Raw genomic sequence first — 19,277 nt, forward strand, 5'->3', positions numbered from 1 at the left:
AATACATAGGTATTTTGGAGTCAATAAATGTTTCTTTTCCATGGGTAAAACAAGCCTAAAATAAAAATAGTTAAATGTCCTTCATAAACAAACCTAATTTGTGAAGTATTTATATTCGATCCTTACTTATCTTATAAACATACTAGAGGCCCAGTGCACAAAAATTTGTGCACTTGGCGGGGGTGGGGGGGGGTCCCTCAGCCCGGCCTGTGCCCTCTTGCAGTCTAACACCCCTCGGGGGATGACCACCTGCTGGCTTAGACCCGCACCCCAGGGTATTGGGCCTAAGCTGGCAGTCAGATATCCCTCTGGCAGCCTGGGAGCCCTCAGGGGATGTCCATTTGCCAGCTAGGAGCAGGCCTAAGCTGTAGTCGGACATCCTTAGCACTGCTGAGGAGGCAGGAGAGGCTCCCACCACCACCACTGTGCTGGCAGCCGTCAGCCTGGCTTGTGGCTGAGCAGAGCTCCCACTGTGGGAGCGCACTGACCACCAGGGGGCAGCTCCTGCATTGATCGCCTGCCCCCTGGTGGTCAGTGTGTGTCATAGTGACCAGTCATTCCCAGTCTTTCTGCTGTTAGGGTCAATTTGCATATTACCCTTTTATTATATAGGTGCACGGGTGGGGTCTGGCTGGTTTGCCCTGAAGTGTGTCCCATATCAGGGTGGGGGTCCTGCTGAGGAGCCTGGCCAGCCTGGGTGAGTGGCTGATGGCTGTTTGTAGGCTGGCCACAGCCCCTTCACAGTGGGGGTCCCTGCTGGGGTGCCTGGCCAGCCTGGGTGAGGGGCTGAGGGCCGTTTTCAGGCTGGCCAAGCCCCCCAGCAGGGACCCTCACCCCATGAGGGTGTGGCCATCCTGGGTGAGGGGCTGATAGCTGTTTGCAGGCTGCCCACAGCCCCCAGCCACCCAAGCTCCCAGTGGAGGCTGGCTGGAAGCAGGTATCTGGGATTTATTTATCTTCTATAATTGAAACTTTGTTGCCTTGAGTGGAGCACACAGCCGCTGGCAGGAAGCTTGGCTTCCTCCATCGCCGGGACAACCAAGCCTCCTGATTGCTCCAGCTCCGTGGCTGCTGGTCGCCATCTTGGTTGGGTTAATTTACATATAATCGCTCTGATTGGCTGGTGGGCGTGGCTTGGGGCGTAGGGAAGGTACAGTCAATTAGCATCTTTATCTTTTATTAGTGTAGATACCTACTGTGTCACAAAAGGAAACCAGTAGTGGACTTGGAATGAGATTTGGCTTCATGTCTGGAATCTGCTACTAATTTTCTGGGGGATATTGTTAAGACATTCAGTCTCAGTTCTACAGCTGGTTGTCTATCAGAAAAAGATGATGATCAGATTTCTGATTCATAAATTATTGTTTTGTTGAACAATGATGTTCTCAAAGATAGACTGAAATTTTGTCTGCTAATATTGAATTGTTTTTAGTATATTTTATTGATTTTTTACAGAGAGGAAAGGAGGAGAGGGATAGAGAGTTAGAAACATCAATGAGAGAGAAACATTGATCAGCTGCCTCCTGCACACTCCCTACGGGTATCTGCCTGCAACCAAGATACATGCCCTTGACCAGAATCAAACCTGGGACCCTTGAGTCCGCAGGCCGATGCTGCATCCACTAAGCCAAACCGGTTAGGGCTAATATTGAATTTTTTTTTCTTATTTGCAGTAAATAGTTAATAGCTAGGATTTGGGCTAATTAAATTGTCTAGAGGTGATGAAAACAACTGTTTCTCTCTCCATCATCTTTGTTTGCTTGGGAACCAGGCCACCTTCCTACAGGTTTATCCCCTTCAGAGCAATTTAAATGGAAGTGGAACCTCATCTCTCATTGACCAATTTCCATTATTTGTAACTCATTCAGATAAGTGGGGGTTTCGTTACTATTAGCTCATCTGCCTTATCATACCTAAGGAAGAGAAATTTATTAATTTTAAAGAATAAAAACTTATCTTCAGATTTTATTATTCATACACTAGAGGCTGAGTGCACGAATTTGTGCACAGATGGGGTTTGGCTGGTTTACCCTGATTGGGGCCAATCAGGCCGGCCAACCTGGGGGAGGGCCTGCAGGCAGTTGGCCAGCTGATCTGCCCCCTGGTCAAACTCCTGGTTGAATTCCTGGTTGAGGGGACAATTTGCATATTAACTTTTTATTATAGAGGATATTAACTGAATCTAAACATATTTACTGTGGCTTTTACTCCCCTCTCTTCCCATATTGTACAAAGATATTCCTTTAGAAATTTTTCCCAACACAATTTGACACTTGATCTCTTTTTCCCTTAATCTCCTGAAGGTGAGGTGCTCACAGAAAACTTTCAGAGATTTCCCTTTTTCACCATGTGCAACATTTAATTTTAATCATTAGTTTTATCCTCTTCAGAACTATTTAAGTGGAAGTGGTTTTATGTACCACAAATAAAATATGTGATTCTTTCTGGTAGTAAAATGTTCATGGTTCATTCAATAAAGTTATATATATGAATATATTAAAGCATTCTCCTCTCTCATCCCTGCCCCCCTCCCAAAATAATCATTGAGTTCTTCAAATAAAACCATCACTTACAAACAAATGTGAACAATACTGGATTCAGTGGCTCTATTACTTTCCTATTGTTGCTATAACACATTGTCACAAACTTAGTGGCTTATAAGAGTAGAAATTAATTGTCTAACAGTTGGGCCAGAAGTCCAAAACAAGTCTTTTTTAAAAATTTGTCTTTATTGTTAACAGTATTATAGATGCTCCTTTTTTTTTTCCCATTGATCCCCTCCATCTTGCACCTATTCCTCCCAGGCCTTAACCACACTATTATCTATGTCTATGGGCTGTGTGTATCCTATGAAATAAGAGAGAAACATGCAAATTAGCCATCCCTTCACTATGTTCAAGCCATGCCCACAAGCCACACCCACCAGGCATGCCCCCCAGCCAATCTGAGTGACTATGCAAATTATCTGACAAAGATGGCAGTTAATTTGCATATGCAGGTGTCAAGCACACCAGGAGGTGACGGCGGCCATGGCTGTGGGCGACCTGGACTTTCGCTGGTCGGGGAGGCGTGGCCGCCAGTGCCTAGTCATGCCTACAGACTCCCAGGACTTTGCTGGCAGAGAGCAGGAGGTTTGGAGGACTTGGAAGAGCAGTAGACAGCTGGACATAGAGCAGACCAAGAGAGAGAGGGCAGCTTGGAGGGCGCAGCTCCCTCTGTCACCCCAGCCTCCTCATCACAGCTGTGGAAACAGGGAGGAGTAAGTCCCACCCCCACAGAGTCAGCCAGAATCAGCCATTGGTCAGACAGCTCTCAGCAGCCTAATAGACAGGACTCTCATTCACCTGCATCTCAGACCACAACAGTAGAGAGGTGGGACTATGTCTAAAGAACAACTGTTGATACAACGTAGCTCTGCAGCCGAAAGATGCCGGCGTTATCGACAGAAAGTGTCTGCAGAGCAGTGTGTGTCAGATCTTGAAAGAAGGCGGTGCCTGCAACAGGATGTATCTGAACACCTACTACTGGAAAAATGCCGCTCTAATGCCGAAAAACACCGGCGTTATCAATAGAAAATGTCTAAAGACCAGCATGCCTTTGAAGTTGAAAGAAGTCGATGACAGAATATGTTGAGAGAACAGTCATCAACAAGTACTACCAATACCAGTAGGAACTGCCTTCTCAGCGAAAATGAAGTACATGAGGATGCAATCCTCAAAAACAGTTGTGGTGGAATGACTGTTTGATGTGAATTTTGCCTATCACTAAATTTCTCGGATGAAAAACCATCTGATGGGAAATTTACTTGATGTTGTAGCAAAGGGAAAGTCTGTCCAAATGATATACATTTTCCAGATTACCCGGCGTATTTAAAAAGATTAATGACAAAGGAAGATTCTGATAGTAAAAATTTTATAAAAGATATTCATTCCATAAATAGTTCTTTTGCTTCCATGGGTGCAAATATTGCATTGCCATCAGGATATGGGCCATACTACTTTAGAATACACGGACAAGTTTATCACCATATTGGAACTTTAAATCCTTCGCATGGTGTTTCTCAGAAGTTTGCTCAACTCTATATTTTGGATACAGCCGAAGCTACAAGTAAAAGATTAGCAATGCCAGAAAACCAGGGCTGCTCAGAAAGACACATGATCAACATCAACAGCCTCATGCATGACATAAATGAATTAACAAAATCGTACAAGATGCTACATGAGGTAGAAAAGGAAGCCCAATCTGAAGCAGCAGCAAAAGGTATTGCTCCCATCGAGGTAACAATTGTGATTAAATATGGTCACAACAGTGACCCAGGTAGATATAATTCTCCCCGTGTAACCAAGGTTGCTGTCATATTCAGAAACGAAGATGGAGCACCTCCTTTTGAAAGGGACTTGCTCATTCACTATAAACCAGATCCCAATAATCCAAATGCCACTAAAATGAAACAAATCAATATCCTGTTTCCTACATTAGATGTGATGACATAACCTTTTTCCACATGGTGAACAAGGCTGGGGAACAGATATTGCATTAAGACTCAGAGATGACAGTGTAATCGACAATAATACTAGACAAAATGTAAGGACACAAGTCACACAAATGCAGTATTATGGATTTCATCTCTCTGTGCAGACACGTTCAATCCTATTTTAAATGCAGGAAAATTAACAGTTTATCGTGGATTCGTATTTAAAAATGGAGGCCAATCAAATAAATTTCATCAAAGCAAACCAATCTAAGTTGAGAGTTGAAAAATATAGTGGTTTGATGGATTATCTCAAATCTAGATCTGAAATGGACAATGTGCCGATTGGTAAAATGATAATACTTCCAACATCTTTTGAGGGTAGTCCCAGAAATATGCAGCAGCGATATCAGGATGCTATGGTAATTGTAACAAAGTATGGCAAGCCCGATTTATTCATAACCATGATGTGCAACCCCAAATGGGCAGATACTGCAAACAATTTACAATGCTGGAAAAAAGTTGAAAACAGACCTGACTTGGTAGCCAGAGTTTTTAATATGAAGCTGAATGCTCTTTTAAATGATATCTGTGAATTCCATTTAATTGGCAAAGTAATAGCTAAACTTCATGTCATTGAATTTCAGAATCGCAGACTGCCTCACGCTCACATATTATTGATATTAGATAGTAAGTCCAAATTATGTTCCTCTAATTAATTCCCTTTCAATGTGCATGAATTTCATGCTCCAGGTTACTAGACCCTATATATAAAAGCCTAAATGACTGAATGACCAAATGACCGGTTGACCAGTTGCTATGACGTGCACTGACCACCAGGGGGGAGACCCTCAACACAGGAGCTGCCCCCTGGTGGTCAGTGCACTCCCACAACCAACCTCCCAAGGCTGGTCAGCCTCCTGTGGTCGGCCAGCCCCCCTGATTGTCTCCATGGGGAGACGAGGGGCGGCCGGTCAACCTCCTGCAAGTTCCTCCCCTCAGCCAGCCAGCCAACCTCCCATGGTCCCTCCCCCCAAACAGCTACCCCTACCCCCCCCCCCCCAGATCGACCTGATCGCTGACTAGGCCAATGGACCCCACCCATGCACCGGGCCTCTAGTATGCATATTAGTTCCCTGGTTAATCTCTCCCCTCTCTGATTTTTTTTCTTTAAGTAAATTTATTGGAATGACATTAGTCAATGTGATCATATAGGTTTCAAGTGCTCTATGTTACAAGATGTGTATATTGCACCATGTACCCATTTCTTAAATTCAGATCTTCTCCTGTCACCCTCTTTTAGCACCCCCCTTCTTCCCTTACCCACTTACCTCTGCAGCCCCCAAACAGCTGTTTGTTTTCATGAGTGTTAGTTTTATATCCCACATATGAGTAAAACCATATGGTTCTTAACTTTTTCTGACTGACTTATTTCACTTAGCATAATATTCTCAAGGTGCATCTATGTTGTTGCAAATGGCAATATTTATCCTTTCTTATGGCTGAGTAGTATTTCACTGTGTATGTTCCACATCTTCTTTATCCAGTCCTCTATTGCAGGACACTTTGGTGATCTTACTCTTAGTGTGACCTTATGTTATGTTTCAGAATAACTCCCTTGAGTATTTCCTGCAATGGAGATTTCTGGTGATAAAATCCCTCAGCTTCTGTATGTCTGGGAATGTCTTTATTTCTACTTCAGATTTAAAGGATCATTTCACTAGATATATTATTTGTGGCTTGTAATTTCTCTCTTTCAGATGTTTGAATATTTGGTTCCACTCTTGGCTGGCTTTTGGAGTTTCTACTAAGAAGTCAGATGAAATTGTGATGGGTTTTCCTTTGTCTTTCACTTCCTTCTTTTCTCTGGCTGCTTTGAGCATTTTTTCTTTGTCATTAATTTTTGACAGTTTTAATACCAACTGCCTTGAAGAATGCCTCTTTGGATTGAGGTAACTAGGTGTTCTGTTTGCTTCTTGGACTTGAGGATCTAGTTCTTTCCATAGGTTTGGGAAGTTGTCATCCACTATTTGTTTGAATATATTCTCTGTTCCCTGTTCCCTCTCTTCCTCCTCCAGAATGCCTTTTGTTCTAACATTGCTTTTTCCAATAGAGTCAGATAGGTCTCATAGAGCGCTTTCATTATTCTTTATGTTCAGGTCTCTCTCTTCCCTCTATATCATTTCTAGATTCCTATCTTCAATATCACTAATTCTTACCTCCATCTTGTTGGCTCTGTTTTTTTATGCTCAGTAGTTTACTTTTAATCTCCTTAATTGCATGCTTCATTTCCAGGATTTCTGATCAGTTCTTCTGTAAAGTTTCAATCGTTTTGGAAAAGAACCTCTTTTTTTTATTGATTTGTTTTCTGAGTGCATTGAATTGCCTGTCTATATTTTCTCACATCTTGAGTATTTTCAGAACTGCAATCTTGAAATCTCTGTCATTTATATCATATATTCCCATGTGTTCCAGCCTGATTTCTGGGGATTTTTCATTTTCTTTCTGATCATCCTCATTACCGTGGTTATTCATGGTATTTGTTTTTCTCCTTTGCCTACACAGTTATCTCTGTCTGTATATATGGCCAATAGCAGTTTCCTCTGAAGAGGTCTTTATTACTATTTTCCAATAGATGGCACTGAATCACAAGATTTTTTTTACCTCTGTGATCTCCCAGTCTTGATCTCCACAACTTCCATAAGACAATGCAACAACACTGCTTGAGGGTGAGGTTTGTTTTGACCTCATCATAATGGCAACTCCTGACCTCTATGGGGTCCTGCCCCAAGCACCCCACCTGGGGATCTGTCACAGAGGGAAACAGTGGTTCTACTGCAATGGCTCTTGGTTTACAGGTAATATGATCCTTAACCCACCTCCAAGGGTGAGTTTTGGGAGTCCAAGCAGCAAGGCTCTGTGGTTCCATTTATTTGTCTGAAACACCACTGCCCAGCTCCACAGTGGAGAGCTGCATGGCAGAACTCCATGCTCTGTCAGGCGTCTGCTGGCTCAGTCACTGTTTGCTCTGCTTGCCCTGCTGGAATGCCCCTCCCTGCTCTCCCCTGCCCCCCCCCCTTCCCCCCTTCCCCCCCCCCCCCCCTGCCCGCAGCTACTGCTGGCTTCCTCCCTTCTCTTAGGCCAAGCCATGAGCTTCTGGCTGCAGGGCTGCATCTGTGGGTCATCTGCAATTTCCTCCCTTCTCATCTCCCCATTTATTCCTGGTTGCCCACCTTTAAATGTTTCAATACACAGGTCTCTCAGGAAAACCTTTGTATTTAGCAGGGAATTCTTTGTTGAGTTATAATTAGTTAACTTGTTCTAATTTCTGAGGGAGAGGCCATGGGATCTCTCATGCTGCCATTCCTCTGACGTCCCCAGCTCATTTCCCTAAATGAGTCTTATAGGGCTAAAATCAAAGTATCAACAGGGCTAGTTTCTTTAAGAGGCCCCAAGGGATAATTCATTCCTTGCCTTTTCCAGCTTCTGCCAACATTCCTTGGCTTATGGTCACATTACTCGTATCTCAACTTCTGCCATCACATTGCCTTCTCTTCTATAATAAAATTGTCCTCAATTTCCCTCTTATAATGATACTTGTGGCTTAAGGCCCATTGTACAATCTAAAATAATCTCTCCATCTCAAGATCCTTCACTTGATGATGTCTGCAAAGCCCTTTTGTTGTATAACATTTACAGGTTCCAGGAATTAGGACAGTTACCTGTTAAGGGCTTTTCTGATACTAAAATTTTACATTATTAAGGCCTAAATGGGTGATTATAAATACTTATCTGAATGCAGAGTACCAAAATAGTAATTTAAAAAAAATTTTAATATAAAAGTATCATTATCTTTCTATGTGTAAGTATTCCCTGAGAGAACTTTAGTAGTTTAGGGACCACTGGTAGAACCATAGATTGATATCTGATAATAGTTTTAATATGTAAGTAATATAATAATGATTATAATATACTAACTCACCTAAACAGGCTTTGATTATTTAAAAATATGCTTTTTATTCTGATAATTATGTGACTTAACAGAGGTATTAGCTAAGGCCATAGTGCAATATATAAATATATTAAATCAACACATGTACACATTAAATGTAGACAATATTATATGTCAATTATATTTATATACACTTTTAATTATTATCTGTACATGTTACTTTATAAAAGAGGATAACAATTGCAAGGTAAAACTAAATAAATATGTATTCATAAAACCTTATCTTAATTGTTAATTTCATCCTTTATCCAAGTTAAAATATTTCCCCAAATGTTATCAAATAGGCAAACTGACTGACTTTACTTTGAACTCTTCTTTACGTTCCTCTATTAAAATTACAAAGAGATAATAAATGGCCAAAAGCAAGCTATAACAAAAAAGGGGCATGTATATTTCACCAACTTAATAATTTTATTTGGTAGTTGAGCTATGTTATATGAAATATGAAATTATTCTAATATGTTTTTGGTAGGTGTATCCTGATTGTTTGACACAAGCTATCTATGTAGCGTTCCAGGAAGCATTTCCAGAATCCAGTGATCTCTTTAATGATGAATTTAAAGAAGATCTAGGGAATAACATTTATCTTTGGTTGTCAGGTACGATTACATCATTTAAGTATTGATCATTATCTTGGTACCTAAAACTTTTGGATTTTGTTTGCTTCAGTCAAAACGATAGGTAGTTCTTTGCCTTACAAAACATGCTATCTGGATACCTATATTTTAAAATAGTAATGAGTAATCTCTTTTGAAAATTTTATAATACGAAAATTAATCAGTTATTATGTTTAGAAACCAAATGATTTTATAGGCAGTGTAACTATTGCATAAAAGTGAATTGCTATAGTCATGTGCATACATTTTATATTTGGAAGTTAGATATTTTAACCAGTTAACTGCCACAATATTTTGAATTTAAAAAAGGTTCACTGCTTGCATCTATAGACACTTATGGAGTACAAATGGTTAAGCTGCTTTGAGAATATTATTTATAACAAATAATATTCAGTAAATTCTAGAGCTAATTGAGTTCCTCATAGAACATACAACCATTGATAAAAGAAACGTGTTTGGCTTTTTTGGTTGTTTTTTAAAAAATATATTTTATTGATTTTTTACAGAGAGGAAGGGAGAGGCATAGAGAGTTAGAAACATCGATGAGAGAGAAACATCGATCAGCTGCCTCCTGCACATCCCCCATTGGGAATGTGCCCACAACCGAGGTACATGCCCTTGACCGGAATCGACCTGGGACCTTTGAGTCCGCAGGCCGACGCTTTATCCACTGAGCCAAACTGGTCAGGGCAGAAACTTGTTTTTTGAATTATGATGTGCTTGTAGATAGGAGTGGTAGAAATGAAAGGCTAAAGGGAAATAAAATTCTATCCTAAATAATAAAGAGGTGATATGCAAATTGACTGTCACACACTCACAAGATGGCTACCTACCACCAGGCCGGCAGGGGGGTTAGTGAGGGACGACCAAATGACTGAACAGCAGGCTGCGTTGGGTGACCAGGCTGGCGGGGGGGGGGGGGGGGGGGCTGTGAGGGGCGACCAGGCAGGCAGGCAGGTGAGTGATTAGGAACCAGCAGTCCAGGTTTATGAGAGGGATGTCCGATTGCTGGTTTAGGCCCGATCCCTAAACTGGCAGTTGGACATCCCCTAAGGGGTCCCACATTGGAGAAGGGTGCAGGCTGGGCTAAGGAGACCCCCTCCCCTTGCACGAATTTCGTGCACCAGGCCTCTAGTTCTAAAATATTTAGCTAGAAATTTAGGTACTTGGATTTAAAACTAAGATATAGTTACATGTTCCAGGAATGACCTTCCCAACATTTTTTCTAAGACATTGTGCTATTATGGACTACCAGAAGCTATTGACAGTTTTCAAGTAGTGCTTCTTGTAGATCTTTCAGTTCAAATTTTGACTGATTTTAAAAACTGTTTTTTGTCTATCTTTAGTAACCAAACCATTGCTGTCAGAAAGTGTATCATATTTTAAGGAGAGAGAAACACCACAAATTTCTGTGTATTGATTTTTCAGGATACAAAATTACTATATAAAATTAGTTGCATCTTTCTAACAATGAAATATCTGAAAAAGTAGTAAAGAAATCAGTTTCATTGACAATAGCATTAATAGCAATAAAATACTTAGGAATAAATTTAGACAAGGAGAATAAATAAACTTTACATTAAAAACTACAACACTTAAGTGGAAGAAATTAAAGAATGTACAAACAAAGGGAAATATATCCTGTGTTCATAGATTGGAAAAATCAATATTAAAATGTCCATGCTACCTAAAGCCATCTATAAATTCAGTGCAATTGCTATTAAAATTCCAATGGCACTTTTCACAAATATAATACAGAATCCTAAAATTATATGGAACGATAAAAGACTCTTAATAACCAAAGCAAACCTGAGAAAGGACAAAGTTGGAGGCCTCACACTTTCTGATTTCAAATTATGCTACAAAATTATAGTAATCAAAACAGTATGTTACAGGCATAATAATAGATACATAGACCAATGGAACAAAATTAAGAACCCAGAAATATACACTCACAAATATGCTCAACTAATGGTTGACAATGGAGCCAAGAATACTCAATGGGAAAAAGATAATCTCTTCAATAAATGGTGTTGGGAAAACTGGATAACCACATGTAGAAGAATGAAATTGGATTCCTATTTTATTACCACTCACAAAAATTGACTTGACTCAAAATGGATTAATGATGTAAACATCACAAGTGAACTGCAAAACTGATATAAGAAACCATGGGGGGAAATCACTTGATATTTGTCTTGGAAATTTTTTTTAATGTGACATCAAATGTCCAAGAAAGAAAAACAAAAAATAATAAGTGGAACTGCATCAAATTAAAAGCTTCTGCACAGCAAAGGAAACCATCAACAAAATGAAAAAGCAACTTATAGATTATATTTTTAAATCATATGTCTATTAAGTAATATTAATTTCTAAATATATAAAGAATTCATACAACTCAATAGCAAAAAAAAAATCTGATTTAAAAAATGGACAGAGGAACTAAATTGATATTTTTTCAAAGAAGACATACAGATGGCCAACAGATACGAGAAAAGGTATTCAGTATCACTTATCATCAGGGAAATGCAAATCAAAACTACAGTGAGGTATCACCTTACGCCTGTTAGAGTGGCCATTATAAAAAGGCAACAGATAACTAGTGTTGATGTGGACGGGAAGAAAAGGGAACCCTTGTGCACTGTTGATAGAAATATAAATTGTTGCAGCCACTATGGAAAACAGTATGGAGGTTCCTCAAAAAAAATTAAAAACAGAGCTACTGTATGGCCCCACAATTCCACTTCTGGGTATAAATCCCAAAGAAATGCAAATAGGGGCTCAAAGAGATATCTGCACTCCTCTGTTCATTGAGGCATTATTTACCATAGCCAACGTACAGAAACAGCTTAAGTTACTGTCAGTTAATAAATGGATAAAGAAGATGGGTATATATAAACAATAGAATATTCTTCAGCCATTAGAAAGAAGGAAATCTTGTCATTTGTAACAATGTGGATGGACCTTGAGGACATTATGCTTACTGAAATAAACAGAGAAAAACAAATACTGTATGATATCACTTATATGTGGAATCTAAAAAGTCAAATTCATAGAAATAGAGTGGTATGGTGATTATCAATTGTTGAGGTGTAGGGGAAATGGGGAGATGTTGGTCAAAGGTTACAAACTTTCCGTGATGAGTAAGTTCTAGAGATATAGTGTACAGCATGGTAGTTATAGGTAATAATACTATATTATATACTTGAAAGTTGCTAAGAATGTAAATTTAATGTTCTCATCATTAAAAAGAAATGGTAATTATGTGACAGAATGGAGGTGTTAGTTAAAATTATGGCAGTAATCATTTTATAGGTATGTAAGTATTATATGTGTCTTATCAAATTAAATCTTAAACTTACGCAATGTTATATGTCAATAAAGCTATAAAACCTTAAAATTTAATAATTTTTTAAAAGTTAAAGATATGAAACACACTATTTTTGGATGTGATGGTCGTATATTAATGCCATTCTTTAAAAGAGTCCATGTTTCGCCCTAACCAGTTTGGCTCAGTGGATAGAGTGTCAGCCTGCAGACTGAAGGGTCCCAGGTTCGATTCCAGTCAAAGGCATGTACCTTGGTTACAGGCACATCCCCATTAGAGGGTGAGCAGGAGGCAGCTGATCGATGATGTTTCTCTCTCATTGATGTTTCTAACTCTCTATCCCTCTCCCATCCTCTCTGTAAAAAAATCAATAAAATATATATAAAAAAAGAGTCCATGCTTAGTTACAAATTTAAATTTCCTATTTGTAAATAATGTTGGGATGCAGTCACAGCTCAAACAGTGGTTTATTTGGAAAAGAAGCAACCGAGAAGCTAACTTGCATTAAATGCTTGCTATGGACCAGATACTGTGCCAAATAATTTTACATCTGCCTTGGTGTCAGGCAGTATCTAAATTGAGTTGAATATTGGGTTCCCTTGTGTCAAATACATAGTTTAACACAGGGGTCCTCAAACTACGGCCTGAGGGCCACATGCAAATACAAATATTGTATTTGTTCCCGTTTTGTTTTTTTACTTCAAAATAAGATATGTGCAGTGTGCATAGGAATTAGTTCATAGTTTTTTTTAAACTATAGTCCAGCCCTCCAATGGTCTGAGGGGCAGTGAACTGGCCCCCTGTTTAAAAAGTTTGAGGACCCCTGGTTTAGCACATAGTAGGCCTTCAAAACTATTTGCTGAGCCCTAACCAATTTGGCTCAATGGATAGAGCATCAGCCTGTGGACTGAAGGGTCCCAGGTTTGATTCTGGTCTAGGGCATGTACCTTGGTTGCAGGCACATATCCAATAGGGAATGTACAGGAGACAGCTGATCAATGTTTCTCTCTTATCTATGTTTCTAACTCTCTATTCCTCTCCCTTCCTCTCTGTAAAAAATCAATAAATTATATTTATTTTAAAAAAAGTGTTTGCTGAATGTTATCTTTACTTATATATCAGAACCTAGTAGGGTTTATTACAGAAATAGAAGGATTATTCAACTCTAGACTGTACTAACCATTTCTTTTGTTTTCTGTATTCTGATGCTTTGATATTTGGGGTCTTGCTGGCCCTGGAAGGACTGCCCATCCCAATGTTAGCCAATTCCTAGAGCTATTAAACAACTCACCCATGAGCATGCTTTTCAGATACAAACCAACCAATCCAGAGCCCACACCTCAAACACCTCCTTTATTGGGCTCTCACTCTAGGCCACTATCTACTTGCCCTAATCATCCTAGGATCGGGTATCAGACAATTGGGAACAGCACCTATACCCCAGAGCCACTGATATTATTCAGACTAGCCATTCATAAGCCTATTTACACTGCCTCATCCATTTCTCCACACAGAAACCACAATAAAGGCTCCTACCCACAGTCTCCCCCGTGACCAACCCCTGTGCTTCCTTTCCTATGTGGCCTCCCATGGCATGGAGTACCCCCTCCTCTTGGAAACTGAGTAATAAACTATCTTTTCACTGTAAATCATCAATGTATTGGCCTTACTATTCCTCAAATTTTAATACATTATATTTTAAGACAATCTATCAAGAAGCATTCAAGTTAAACACGCTGAAAGCTGTTGCATTTTTATCTACATAACTGAATCTAAAAACACTCAGAAATTCTAATTTGATAGCTGAATATAGCAAATAATCCTCATTGAACACTCACTACTGAGAAAATATTGATTATATTTATGAGTATGTTGATGTATAGTAACAATGTTAGCTCATGGTTCCCACTTACTGAGCATTTTAACATATATTATCTCAATAACCTTCAGAACAAACACATAAAATACACAAATGAATTTATATCTGTATATCTTTTTATTGCTCAGGCTACAAATGTTTATTGTGGTTAAACAAATTATTCAACCCTACACAGCTTTTGGAACAAAAGTGGAACTTTGTAAATGAAATATATCTTACAACTTTTTGGGTACTATAATTGATTCTTAAATACTATCCTATATGCCCTAACTGGTTTGGCTCAGTGGATAGAGCATCATCCTGCAGACTGGAGGGTCCCAGGTTCGATTCCGGTCAAGGGCATGTGCCTTTGTTGCGGGCACATCCCTAGTTGGGGGTGTGCAGGGGATGGCTGATCGGTGTTTCTCTCTCATCATGTTTCTAACTCTCTATCCCTCTCCCTTCTTCTCTGTAAAAAAATCAATAAAATATTTTTTAAAAAAATACTATCCTATCTAATAAAAGAGAAACATGGTAATTGGCGTATGACCGCTACCCTTCCCATTGGCTAATCAGGGCGATATGCAAATTAACTGCCAGCCAAGATGGCGGCCAGCAGCCAGGCAGCCTGAAAACTAACATGAGGCTTGCTTGCTTCAGTGACAGAAGACTCCAACATTCCCCGCCTGCCTTGCCGGCCTCTGAGCTTGCAGTTTGAACATTGTAACAAATATAGAAGCTAAACAAAACCCCAGAAACCTGCTTTAAGCGAGCCAGGATCTCAAAGCTGGAGTTGATACAGAGTTTCGATTATAGGACCTAAACAAACCAGATACCTACTTTCAGCAGCTGAGGCCTCAGAGCTGGAGACAAGCCTCAGAGCTAAAGCTGGCCCAGAAAAAAAAAAGAAAAAAAAAGAAAAAAGGAGCAGTTGGGAGCTTCAGTCCCAGCCTGAAAACAGCCCTCAGCCCCTCACCCAGACTGGCCAGGCACCCCAGTGGGGACCCCCACCCTGAAGGGTGTGTGACCAGCTGCAAATAGCCATCATCCCCTCATCCAGGCTGGCCAGGCACCCCATTGGGGACCCCCACCCTGATCCAGGACACCCTTCAGGGCAAACCAGCCAGGCCCCACCCATGCACCAGGCCTCTATTCTATATAGTAAAAGGGTAATATGCCTCCCAGCACCGGGATCGGTGGAGCCGCGAGGCCTCCCGGCACTGGGATCAGTGTGATAGGGGGCAGCGCCCAAACCCCCTAATCGCCCTGCGGCTCTGTGTGTGACAGGGTGAGGCCACAACCTCCCTATCGGCCCTGCTCTGTTCCTGACAGGGGAAAGCGCCCCAACCCCCTGATCAGCCCTGCTCTGTGCCTGATAGGGGGGAGCTCCCCAACCCCCTGATCGCCCTGCGGCTCGGTGTGTGACAGGGTGCAGCGCCCCAACCACCCCACCCCACGGGCCCTGCTCTGTGTGTGACGGGGTAGAGCCATAACCTCCCCATCGGCCCTGCCCTGAGTGTGAGAGTGGCAGCGCCCCAACCCCCTGATCGGCCCTGCTCTGTGGGTGATAGAGGGCAGCGCCCCAACCCCCTGATCCGCCCTGCTCTGTGCATGACAGGGGAGAGCTCCCCAACCCCCTGATCGGCCCTGCTCTGTGCGTGACAGGGGGCAGCACCCCAACCCCCCTGATGGGCCCTGCTCTGTGCATGACGGGGTGGCGCCGCAACCTCCCCATGGACCCTGCCTTGAGTGTGACAGGGGGCGGTGCCCCAACCCCCCCAATCGGCCCTACCCTGAGCGTGACTGAGGGTGGCATCGCAACTTCCCAATCCGCCCTGCTCTGTGCATGATAGGGGGCGGCGCCCCAACTCCCCATTCGGCCCTGCTCTAAGCCCGACCAGGGGCTGCACCTAGGGATTAGGCCTGCCCTCTGCCACCCGGGAGCAGGCCTAAGCCAGCAGGTCGTTATCTCCCGAGGGGTCCCAGACTGCGAGAGGGCACAGGCTGGGCTGAGGGACTCCCCCAACCCCCCGAGTGCACAATTTTTGTACACCAGGCCTCTAGCCCTATATAATAAAAGCCTAATACACAAATTGTCCCCTCGACCGGGAGTTTGAATGGGAGTTCGACCACTCGCTATGATGTGCGCTGGCCCCCAGATGGCGACCAGTGGCCACAGCAGGGGGCAGGACTGCTGCCTGGCTCTCAGGCTCTGAGGGAGCTGGGCGAGGCCCGATGACTCAGGCAGAGAGGGCGTGCAGCGTCTGGGAGCCCAGGTGCTTCCCAGAGCCCATAGGTAAACTGGAACCCTGCCCTTCCAGACACTCATGCTTCGATTGCCGGCCAGGCCTAGGGACCACATCCATGCATGAATTTTATGCACCAGGCCTCTAGTTTTTAAAATAATAGGAGATATAGATAGGGGAAATTTGTAAACAATTATCACCTATGCTCAGAGGCAATCATGTTAACATTTAGGCTGTAGTCACATTACATAGAAGGTAAAATTGTTCTTCACATAAAAACATGAATGCCTTTCTATGTTAACAAATATATACAAGGTAACTTTACTGGATACTGAAATCCACTGTATGGATGTGCTGTTGTTGGATATTAAGGTCCTTTCCAAGTTTTTACAATTGTTGGCCTTTTATGTTCATATGTGAACTTAGCATATGCATATGAATCAAAAGAGTACATATCAAGCTTCAGCTGTTTTCTAATTCGTTGATTAATATAATAAGACATTTCTATATAAAAGTTCCCTCATTAGGAACTTGAGACTGACAATCCTCAGAGGACTGTTGTGAGAATAAAATGTATAATATTCATAAAAAGGTTTTGATAGATCAAAATAATTTCAAAATCCTAATTTCTTTGGCTGACTGTATGTTTTATTATTAACAGGTTTGAAACCTCAAAAAGGTTTTTGGACCCAGTGGAAACTGAAAGACCTGACCACAACAACTATACATGGTACCAAGAAGGCACCTGGCAAAATCATATACGAGAGGATTATAAAGAGTCAGGAACGCATAATGAATAGTAAGTAAATTTATCCTCAATTGAAGCATGAAATTGCCAAGATGAAGTGTGCTAAGTTATTTATTTGTCAGAATTTTCTAATGATTTATACTTTGGTGAGGATCTTCAAATAACATTTGATTTGTACACTGGTGTTATAGTAGTTTGAAGATTGCTTAACATTTTAGTTTTTCATTATAAAAGTTACATATGCTTAAGTCCTTTCCTTATTTTGCCCATATTATATGTTTATATTGATTTTTAGGAACTTTTCAGGTACACAAGAAATATTCTTACTTTTTAGCTATATTGCTAACTGGTTAATAATGTATTTTGCTAATAGATAAGTTTAAAAATTTTTCCAGTAAATTTAAATAATGTTTTCCTTAGAATTTCAGTTTTGTGACATGTTTGTCAGGACTTACCTAATATTATGAAAATATCTATCTCAGTGTTCTCAACCTTCCTAATGCCACGACCCTTTAATACAGTTCCTCATGTTGTGGTGACCCCCAACCATAAAATTATTTTCATTGCTACTTTATAACTGTAATTTTGCTACTGTTATGAATCGTAATGTAAATATCTGATATGCAGGATGTATTGTTACAAATTGAACATAATTAAAGCATAGTGATTAATCACAAAAACAATATGTAATTATATATGTGTTTTCCGATGGTCTTAGGCGACCCCTGTGAAAGGGTCGTTCGACCCCCAAAGGGGTCGCGACCCACAGGTTGAGAACCGCTGATCTATCTTATCTTTCTAGTACTTTTTATTTCCATGTTTTATTTAACATTTTATTCCATCTGGAATTTATTTTGTTACAAGGAAGGTAGTTGTATTCTAGTATTTTTTTTTTCTAATTGCTCATTTATTAAATAGTTCACTTACAGGCTACATGGAATATCAATTCACTTGGATATATTTGTGTATTCTCTTCTGTTCCTTGAGCTACATGCCAAATTCCTGCACCAAACTTCTCAGTTAATCTTGATTAATAAGCACTGTAAGACAAGGTTATTTCTCTCTTGTTTATACCATATCTCTAATACAAAGCATTGGCCTGGTGCTCAGGCCTCATTTCTGACTCATTTAATCAGAATCTGCCTCAGGATTTTTTTAAGCTACCCAGGATGATTTCAACATGCAGGCAAAGTTAAAACCACTAATGTCAAGGGAAATAACTTTTTAATCTTGATACAGGACAGAGGACAGAGGGACTAAACTACTCAACCTACTCTTCCTATTCCGAAAACTATTCTTCAGTTAATTTCTGTTTCTAAAATTAATGAATTATTGCTCTTGGGATTTGTGCTGTCATTTTCCCCACTCCTATCCTCATAGATATCATCCTATCTGATTTCTATCTTTTAGTAGTTAACATGAAATATCTTGCTTGCTGTTGCCACGAGTTTTTCCAGAACTTCATACATAGTTGTTGTTTTGAATGGAGAGGTGGTACTTTACCATCTTGACCTAATCTTGCATATCTGTGTTTACTCCCAGTCTCATAGGTGAATAACAACTTGGCTGAACATAAAATTAAGGGGTTTGAGGGAACTCTTTATTCTGTTAAAATTTTAACTTACAGAAGGTGATAAGAATAGAATAAGGAACTTCTATACTGGTATATCCCTGATCCATCAACTGCTTAAATTTTACCCTATTTATTTTATCATTCTTTCTCTTATTTTTTCATGTAGCATTGAAAGCTATAAATTTCTCTAAACACTGTTTTAGCGACATTGTATAATTTAGATGTGTTGTATTTTCATTATCATTTAATTTAAAATATATTCTAATTTTCAGTATAAATTCTATTTTCACCCTTGGGTTATTTGGAGATGTATTGCTTAATTTCCAAATATTTGGGGATTTTCTAGATATCTTATAGTTACTTAATTCTAATTTAAACTATACTCTATATGATTATTCTTGCTTTATGGTACAGTGCATGGCCT

The 19,277-nt window shown here is 40.4% G+C and overlaps 1 protein-coding gene across 2 annotated transcripts in view; it reads left to right on the top strand.

Moving 5' to 3' along the window:
* FAM227B (family with sequence similarity 227 member B) overlaps nt 1-19,277 on the top strand; it is a 178,236-nt gene that overhangs the window by 39,220 nt on the left and 119,739 nt on the right. For both annotated transcript variants that reach the window (XM_081109184.1, XM_081109185.1), the window contains 2 exons: nt 8,956-9,082; nt 17,194-17,331. In XM_081109184.1, the coding sequence (XP_080965310.1) occupies nt 8,956-9,082; nt 17,194-17,331 (265 nt within the window). The remainder of the gene's footprint in view (nt 1-8,955; nt 9,083-17,193; nt 17,332-19,277) is intronic.

The sequence above is a fragment of the Myotis nattereri genome, assembly GCF_964212035.1.
Source record: "Myotis nattereri genome assembly, chromosome: 1".
Taxonomy (NCBI): Eukaryota; Metazoa; Chordata; class Mammalia; order Chiroptera; family Vespertilionidae; genus Myotis; species Myotis nattereri.